This window comes from Azolla caroliniana, unplaced genomic scaffold, assembly GCF_043228905.1.
Source record: "Azolla caroliniana isolate FFs.n. ecotype wild unplaced genomic scaffold, voAzoCaro1.0.p SCAF_657, whole genome shotgun sequence".
NCBI lineage: Eukaryota > Viridiplantae > Streptophyta > Polypodiopsida > Salviniales > Salviniaceae > Azolla > Azolla caroliniana.
This window is the reverse complement of record NW_028231092.1, coordinates 1-9,525: the sequence shown is the minus strand read 5'-3', so window position 1 is coordinate 9,525 and position 9,525 is coordinate 1. Positions and strand designations below refer to the sequence as shown.

Sequence of the window (9,525 nt, the reverse complement as noted above, 5' to 3'; positions counted from 1 at the left end):
CCGTCGTACTTGCTCGCGTCGAACTCGTTAAGCGCCGGAGTGCTCATCCCGTCGGTCGTTATGTATGCCGCCTCGAAGAAATCCACGCCGACTTCTTCGTCTTCCGAAACCATGCCGCCCTCATCGTCGTACCTCGCCCTCGAAAGCATGTCGGCCATGGCGTTGTCTTTCCCGGAAATGTGTCGTATTTCCGGGTCCAGGGACTTGATGTACGCTATCCACCTGAGCATCGCCAGGTCCGGAGTCGCGCATCCGGAAACCATACCGAGAATCGGCAGGCAATCCATCTCGATGATCACTTCCGTCCCTATCAGGTAGTCTTTGTCGGCCTTAACCGCCGAAACAATACCCCAGAGTTCGCGTTTAACCTGGGCGTACCCTCGCTGCCGTTCACTGAGGACTTTCGCGCCGAATCGGATCGGAAACCGATTGCCGTCCTCGTCTTCCTGGTTCACGACCCATCCGATCCCGGTCGGACTGGTATCCACCGTTATGAATACCGGGGTACCCTTCCCGTAAACCGCCTTCCGGAGTGCCGGTGCCGCTGCAAGGGCCTCTTTCAGCTTCCGGACCGATTCCGCGTGCTTGTCTAGCCATTCGAACCTTCGCCCCTTTTTCAGCAACCCGTACAGTGGCTCCGCGACGTGTGCGTAATGCGGGATCCATATGTGGTAGAACGCGCATGCCCCCAGGAATCTCCGTACTTCCGTGACCGAGCTGCAGTCGGGCTTCATCGCGGAGATGGCTTCTACCTTCGCCGGAGACGGTTTCCGGCCATATGGTCCGCACAGGTGTCCGACCACCATGATTTCTGACTGCCCGAAGGCCGACTTCTCCCCGGAGAAGGTGAGTCTCGCATCCTCTAGCCTTTGCAGCACCTTCTCGCAGTCGTCGACGTGCGTCGCCACGAATCGCCGGCATCCGTCCGGCCCGATCGTCTCGTCCTTTTCTTCCACCGGGCATCCCTTGATCGGGATGTCGTCCAGAAACGGCATGGTAATGTCCGGGACACAGTCCCTCAGAACCTTGTTCATCGCATTCACCATGTGGGCCACCGAGTTGGTCCCTCCTTGCGGCAGTGTACACATCCGAACTAGGCCGAGGGGAGTTCGCATCGTCGTAAGGTCTCTGCTCTCCACGGCCAGCTGGAACTGGTCGTACCCTGAGTATAGATCCCCGACCGAGTAAATTGACCTTCCGGCGAAGGCCTCCGCGAACTCGTCTATGGTCGGTCCGATTCCTGCGTTCCGAATGGTCACTCGATTGACCGGCTGCAGGTCCTGGATGAAGCGCAGCGAACCGTTTTTCTTCGGTACGGTAAACCATCGATTCGAATATGGGGCGCTCGACGGCTCGAGAATTCCCATATCAACTTTCTGCCTCAGCAGCTTCATCAACTTCGGGATGTGAGCTCTCGGAACCGGGATTGGCTTGAGATTCCATGGTACATGCGGTACCGTGAATATCACCATCGGCTCCACGATCGTCGGGTCAACGCACCCGATTTCCTCCGGCGAGAATGCGAAGGCTTTCCCGTGCCTTCCGAGCATTCTCCGAAACCGGTCTTCCTCCGCCGGCAGTAGGAACCCGCCCCCACCGATTTTGAGCTCTCGGAGCGTCTCGTCAGTGAAGGTGTGCCCTATGCAGGCCGGATCTCGTAGACTAGGGTCTGATGCAACCCCTTTGATTCTCGACGCGCTGTCCTCCGGTAAGGGTGCCGCTACTGGCCTTACCTTCCGGTCCACAGTCTTGTACTTGGTGTTTACGTGGGCCGTCCGAACTGACTCGAGCCCTCGACCGAAGTCCGCGATGACTTCGTACATCTCCTCGGAACACACCGGTATCGTCCGGTTGTCGTTAAGGCCTTCTTCGACTACCTTTCCCAGCATTCCCAAGGTGTCGTCGAATGAGACCGCCTCCACGGCTCCGTTGATTTCCTCGTCCGGGCCGAGAACTCCGCACGCTCGAAGTCTCGCCTCCGTCTTTGTTTTCTCTCGGCCGGCGATGCCGACCATCGCACATGCTCCGCTGTCGGAGAACAAAAATTCCCTACCTATGGTACAAGGTTTCTTCGGTTTTATCGTACAGGTGTGGGGTTTTCCCGGGGTGTCCGGACTGTCGCGGCCCCACGCCTTGGCAGCCCTCTCTAAAAATCCTCTCGGTTATCGGAACCGAGGGAGTCGCGGTTACGCTCGTGGTTCGGCCTAACCGTCAAAAACTGGACCGAATGGCGGCCGTCCTGGCTCTTGACCCGCGCATAGGCCGAACCATTGTCCAGCACCTTGGTCTCCATTCGCGCCGCCGTGATGTACGGCTCTCCCAGTATGACCGGATGCGAAGACGTCTCCTGCACGAAGAAGTGCTGGTCAATCTCGACGTCGCCGATCTTGACTCGCACATTCGGACAGGCCCCGTGCAGTTCCTCGGTGGCGCGCGTTGCTGCCCTTATTTTCCACCCGTGCTTGGTGTTGATCGGCCATTTGCCCTTCTTATAGAAGTCCATGGACATCAAATTGATCTCCGATCCGTGGTCCACCAAAGCTATCACCGGTTCCTGGACATCGCCGATCTTCACCGGGGTTTCCGTGGTCGCTCGGGCCCAGTGCGGTCTCGAATAGTGGCTTTCCGCCCACTCGTCTCCCAGCGCCATGTCGTCTAGGTGCGTCGTCCGCACTTCCACCGGTCTTTCCGGTTCTGTCTCCGTTGACAGCCTCTTCCGTTTCACCAAGTCCACGATGGAGTCGTGGAACTCCTTCTTGGCGATTCCAAGCACCTCCCGTAGCGACAGCTCCACCTTGCTGTCGAGGATCCGTTCCTCCAGGACCTTTCGTAAGTCCGTGGTTCTTTCTATCTCCGTCCCCAGACGGTACCCGCCCTTCTGGGGTTTATCTTGCGTACCGGCCCTGCCGGCTTCGTCCCGTCGTGGCCCGGACCGGGTCTCGTATCGTTGTGAGGGCCCGGTCGTCCCGGGTTTTCCCACCCGCTTCTCTTCTACCAGAGCCTCGTAGTTCCGGCAAGCGGCTTCCACGAAGCCCGTCCTTTCCTCGACCGGGTCGCTCCACCCGGTCATCTCCCGTACCCGTTTCTCCGCACGGTCCGATTCCTCCCTTTTAAGCCCTGCACCGGCAAGGCCTTCCAGCATCGTCGGCCAGAATCCGGCTTTGCTTTCCTTTCGGGCCTCGCCGCCCCCGACTCGAATGCCGGCCGACGCCGAGTAGTGGACGGTTTCCGCGTGTCGGGCCGCCGCCTCTTCCATCAACCTTTTCATACCACCCTTTCCGTCGTTTCGGCTCAGGGCCCTTCGGGTGTCGCTGGCATGCACCCGTCCTTCCCACAGGTACACCACCCGGTCCCTCAGCGCCTCCGCGAAGTCGCCGCAGTCCTTCCGAACGTGGCCGACTTCATCGCACCACATGCACCTGTTTCCTGCCGCCGGCCGTCGGTCACGAGCCGGTTCGCCTCCTTCCCTTCGGGCCTGCGCGATTTGGAGGTCCTTTATCGCCTTCGTCAATTCCTCCAGCGCCGCTCCTCCGGTTGAGCCTCTGACTACGCCGGTCGAAGCCGAACCGGTTTCCAACCACTCCCGGGTCTCTTCCTTGCGCACCTGTGGCGCTGGTTCGAGCTTCCTTGCTGCGACCGAGCCCGACCCAGTCGCCCCGTTATCCGCCCATTCTCGCCGTTTGTCGAAACGGCCACAGACCTTCCTGACAGCCGCCCAGTCGGTAGTGAGCCCGTCTTCGGTTTCCAGCAAGAGGCCCACTTGCTCCCGATCCCGCTCGTCGACCGACTTGACAAACAGCAAGACCCGGCTCGTGTCCAGGATGGTTCGGTCGAGCGCCGAAAGGCGCGCAAAGTTTTCCTCGAACTCCCGGAGGAGTGCCGACGCGTTTCTTCCCTTCCCCGGGGACTCCACCCATTCCATGAACCTTCGCTTCGAAAGCCGGAGCGCGTCGTCCAGCCCGTATTTCTCTAGGAGCCGACCTTCGAACTCCTCCCAGGTACGGCTCTCCGCCCGCACCTCGAGCACCTCCGCATGGATGCTCGGCATTGCCACTCGGGGAAAACCGGCAAGACGCCTTTCTTCCGGAATGTCCCGCATCAACATTTCTGCACCGTAGGACGCCAGATACTTCGTGGCATCCCTCCCATCGAACCGGCCGATCGTGCCGACGACCGCCTCAATAGCTCTGTCGAGGGCACCGGTACCCTCGCGCGCGTTTACGATCCGATCCACGGCCGAAGCCATGGCCTCTGCGAGATCCGACCCCCTCATCTTCTGCTCTTCTGACGCCTCTTTCACGTCGGGTTCACCAAAGATGTCGAGATATTACGCAAGTGCGTGTGGAATAGAGGCGGGACCGCGGGGGTCTCGAACCAAAGAGCAAGCGAGGGAGGAGAAAGAGAGAGAACCGGCTACGCAGGACCGGGGATACACAGGGACACGGCCCTTCAGCACGGAGAACGCGAACAGACATCGACACAGACGGATGCGAATGACTAAATATGTGTATTAACAAAATGGCTAACACGACTACAACCCCCGATGGGGCACAGGTTGGTTGCAACCGAACAGGTTGGCGAACAGATGCCGATGCCTGTTCGCTTCGACGCACAAACGGGGAAATGGGGGGGGGGTAGCAGGTCGGAGGTGCTGCCGGAAGCACTCGGGCGTTCCTCGAAACAGCGCGAGCCTCCCCGGAACCCTGCACAGAAAGCTTTGGAGCTCAAGAAGGAAGGAAACAGAGAGAGCGAAGCGTCCAGAAACGGTCCGACAGCACTTCGTCCTCTCCGCGCCAGATCCCTGCAACAGCTCTTTCCCGCTCCTTATATAGGCCGACGAACAGGCCGTCGTGTCAGCTTTATTCCCTGTCCCTTTTGGACAGGGATCCGCTCCGTTTTTCACGGATCCGCGTAGTTACGCCGCCGACTCGTACAGTTCGCGCGCGCGACCGAAAAGACTGTTCGCGCGGTCTTTGTCTCCACTTGAGTTAGGGCCCGTTCCTGCCGATTATCCTCTCAATTCGTTTCTATGTACAACTCGGAGCGTGCGCGCGTGAAGAACCGGTTCCCACGCCTTGGTGCGCCGATTCCGCCTATAGACGGTTTTCTTCACGACAACGTACGTGATAATGTGAGCCTCCACATTTTTCCCATGTCATGATACATTGGTGTTGCAAGAAGGCTTCATTTACAAAGGAATCTAGTGATGCATCATGAAGCAATTGTGTTGCTTCCCATCTACCAAACTATTTTTTCATATATTGCATCTAATAAGAACACAACATTTTGCTTTTATGCGTCATTGGTTCTTTTTGCTTACTTCCCATGCGATTCTAGGAAATTGATGTGTTCAACAATCCTTTCAATGGCCATTATCTCAATGGGAAGTGATCCCATCTCAAGTAGGAGGAGGGTGTGGAGTTTGTTTCTCAACTTTGTAAGAAAATGCTTTTTGACATTTTTAAACTCTTTCCAAGTAACTTTAGGGATGCTAGCACCCCATACTTCCACCCTATAGAGAAACATTGGTGTCACCAAAGTGTCAAAAACGTATTTCTTGAGGACCCACGCTTAATTTCTCCATAGTTGCATGCGTCCTCAAATGCATAATATGGTTTATCGCCTTTTTCCCTTCACAAGCATACTATTTGTTAAGGAAATTCAAAACTATGAAAAGGAGTATGGTGAGTTCCTTCTCCTCTCCGATGGGAGACATATATTGGAGATCTCAGATATTACATCAGTTCGTTGTTTGGAAGAGGATATGGTCTGGTCTACGATATCTTCTCTAGTCGTTTGGGTATTGTGGAAGGCTAGATGTAAATGTGTATTTCAAAAAGTTAAATAGAATGCGGTTGACTTAGTCAAAGAGGTATGGTTAATGCTTGTACACACTTTAAGAGGTCAATATGATGCAATAACTGGTGAGCATGAGGTCGTGATTCGTAGACAACAACAGTATCAAGAAATTTGGAAAAACGCTGAGGTTTTCATCTCTTTTGGAGAAAGAATAAAGTGGAGATATGCTCCACTAAGATGACTTTTTCCATCCCCCGTCTTGGAACAACTTCCATGAGGGCTTGTGATACTTGACATTCTGGTTGATGTGGATATAACAATTGTAATATATTGAATTCGTTGTAGCCTTTTGGCATCTTTCCATTAATACCAAGGTGAACCTTCTTTAAAGAAAAAAAAAGAAAAGCATACTATTTGTTTAAGAGCTATTGACACTTAATTTAGTATGCATGCAAATATTTTCCAATGCCTTCATAAGATTTTGTGCATCTCTTAAAGTATTTGCAAAAAGCACTACATTATCCACATATAACAAAAGCATGATGACTACATTCTCAATGGCAACTTCTTTAATGCCTTCTTCCTTGACAAACTTGGCAACTATTTCTTCCAATTCATCAAGGCATAGACCAAATAGAGTTGGTAAGAGTGAGGATCCTTGCTTAACACCAATAGTGCTATTGAAAAAATTTGAACATCTATCACCATACGTATAACCTTCTCATAGATTTGGGAAATTACAAGCATATATTCACTTGGCATCTTGAGTTCTTCCATTTGGCTCCAAAGATGCTTACGAGGTACCATATGAAAAGCTTTTTTGAAGTTTATGAAGCAATAATATAAACCTTTATTTACCTCTCAAGCAACTTTTCTCCATTAATACTCGAAGGGTGACAATTTGATCGATGGTGCTACGGTGTTTTCGAAAGCGAACTTGCCCATAAAGCTTTCTTACCATTTTTTTAGCCCATGCAAGTCTTACCTTTGATTCCATTATACATCCAAATAGTTTTACCATTAGTGAGCCAACCTTGATGGTTCGATAATTGTTTACATTATTTACATCTCCATCTTTAGTTAAAGGTTTGATCCAATTTGTAGTCTAATCATTAAGTGTTACGGGCATGACTATATAATATCCCATGGTGAGAACTTATCCATGCATGTGTTTCTGTTTGAGTGTTTCAACCTTTATACATTGAATATCACTTACCTTTTGAGAGGCCAATTTCTTAAGTATTACACTTATACCTTCAATTGTAAAGGAGGAAGACATATGTGAAAGAGAACCATAACACATCATCTTTCCAGCAAAAGATAGCTCATATAAATTCTTACAATTCATAGACAAGTCAAGAAGAGTTAAGTCACCACAATTCTCAACACGTTTCCCCTTTTACATTTCCCCAAATTTAGCACGTACATGTGCTTTTTCTAGTGTTTTGAGAAAAAATTGTTGAGTAGCTTCCCATATTCTTCTCTGTCTTTGAATACGCTTTTTGTACTCATGCAAATGCTTTTGATAAACTTTTTTATCCTTGACTACATCCAAAATCATAAGGCACTTTGGAGTTTCACGGCATTTTTATCAAATCAATTTTGCTTTGAAATATATTTCTTAATGCATTTCGAAGATATGTGCTTGGTCAAAAAGCATTTGTTTGTGCATGAGAAAATTAGTTTCTAGAAAGATTCCCGTTTGCATTCTAGTGTGAGACTTATAGCTCCGTTTTCCTTCATGTATAAGAAAATGCAGTCATAATCTGCATGGGGTTGTTCTGTATGGAAGACCTATTTATTGGGAAATGCTGAAACCAAAGGAGACAGTGCTTTCATCTTCTTTGTGTGACCAAGTTCCGTCTATAAATAGCTCAATAGAAATCATTCAACAGAGCAGAAGAAAGAAAGATCTATCTTATGCAAGGTATGTCCATGTGAAGTGTGAATATGGTATCAAAACACATATCATAATAGGAAATCGTGTAGTTCCTATTTTTGTTGAATGTGGTAGCATTCTTGATGCCCAACAAGATTTTGATCAGATTTTGGTTTGAAATGAGTTTTGTTGTACCTCTCTTATTGAAGCATATATTGATAATGGAAAGCTGATCATGCCTTGTTTTTATATGAAACTATGCAAGACTACTCTGTTTCTCTGAGTAGGTTCACCTACATGACTTTGCTAAAAACTTGCGATCGTTCGAAATGCATTGATAAAGTTCAAGAATTGCATGTTGAAATGACTGATAATGGGCTATCTCTAGACATTTTCCTTGGCAATACTCTCATCGATATGTATGCAAAATGTGGGTGTTTTGAGAAAGCTCTAGAATCTTTTGATCAGCTTCCATGCCCAGATATGGTCTCATTGACTGCATTGATTCAGGTTACATAGAGCGTGGCTTCTTTATTGACGCATTGAATTGTTTTGAGAAAATGGAAGTATCGAATGCAGTATCTGATGTGATCACATACAATTGCATCCAAGGTCTCAACATAAGTAGAGATATAGAATGTGGATGGAAAATGCACGCAAAGATAATAAAGAATGGTATAGAGGTAAATCTCTCTCTTTGAAGCTCATTGGTGGATATGTATATTAGGTGTGGATTGTTGGAACGGTCGCATATAAGGTATTTAATAGCTCACCCATCCAAAACATTGAGCTATGGAATGCCCTCATTTCAGGCTATGTCGAAAGTGGGTTCATGCAAGAAGCTTTAGTTTGTTTTGAACAAATGCAATCCGAACATATTCTGCCTGATGGTGTCACATACCTCTACTGCTTGAGGGCATGTGGTGCTATCAAGATTTTTGATAAGGGGAGAGAATTGCATTCAATGATTCCCAAAGAAGTGCTTAAGAAATATCCTTATTTAAGAAATACATTGGTGGATTTATATGCGAAATGTGGTTCACTTCAGGAAGCACATGAGGTACTAAGAGGACATCCTCTCCGGGATGTCATGTATTGGAATACTTTGATTAATGGATACATTTAGTGTGGTCTTGGGAAAGAAGCACTCAATTGTTTCCATGAAATGCACCTAGACAGAGTGCACCCTAACCCAATTACAATTGTTTGTGCCTTGAAATCTTGTAGTGCTCAAGGAGATATTTCCAAAGTCTCCATTTGCACAATGAGGTGTCTCTATTGGCCCTTGAAACAGACCTCCTAGTGGCAAACAGTCTCATTGATATGTACGTGTGATGTGGATATCTTGGTGAAGCACAAGTTGTGTTTGGTAATATGTCTGTGCGAGACGAAGTTTCGTGGACAACTTTGATTGCTGGATATGCTGAAGAGGGCCTTGGTGAGAAAGCTTTGGAGCACTTGAAACAAATGCAACTTGAAGGGTTTATTCCCAATGCTGTCAAAAAGCTTGTATTAGTATTGGAGCGATTGACAAAGGGCAACAAATACATGCTGGGATTATGAAGGAAGGTTTTGACTCAAATGTTTTCATTGGAAACGTTCTAGTGGATATATATTCGAAGTATGGCATGCTTGTAGATGCATTAGATATACTAGACACTCTAACTGCTCGAGACATTGTTACATGGAATTCACTGATTGCTGGATATGTTGTAACTGCCTGTTAGAGATACAAGTAGAAGGCATATCTCCAGATCCTATCACGATGCTTTGTTCTTTGAAAGCTTGTGGTACAATAAAGTCATCATATAGTAGTCATAATATCCACGATGAAATTATCGTAAAGG

The 9,525-nt window shown here is 49.0% G+C and overlaps 1 protein-coding gene across 1 annotated transcript; it reads left to right on the top strand.

Annotated features, from left to right (window-relative positions):
- The first annotated feature begins 7,607 nt into the window (after positions 1–7,607).
- LOC147847791 (pentatricopeptide repeat-containing protein At4g18520, chloroplastic-like) lies at positions 7,608–9,241 on the top strand. The gene is made up of 5 exons (XM_087338826.1): positions 7,608–7,726; positions 7,966–8,188; positions 8,406–8,738; positions 8,805–8,901; positions 9,033–9,241. Exons 1-5 carry the CDS (start codon positions 7,608–7,610, stop codon positions 9,239–9,241), a joined length of 981 nt encoding a protein of 326 aa, XP_087194952.1.
- The last annotated feature ends 284 nt before the right edge of the window (positions 9,242–9,525 follow it).

Coding starts and splice junctions, on each gene's coding strand:
- LOC147847791 (XM_087338826.1), top strand. CDS start 7,608: ATGCTGAAACCAAAGGAGACAGTGCTTTCATCTTCTTTGTGTGACCAA. Junction 8,189..8,405: donor CATTGACTGCATTGATTCAG/GTTACATAGAGC, acceptor TATGTATATTAG/GTGTGGATTGTTGGAACGGT. Junction 8,902..9,032: donor TGTTTGTGCCTTGAAATCTT/GTAGTGCTCAAG, acceptor ATCTTGGTGAAG/CACAAGTTGTGTTTGGTAAT.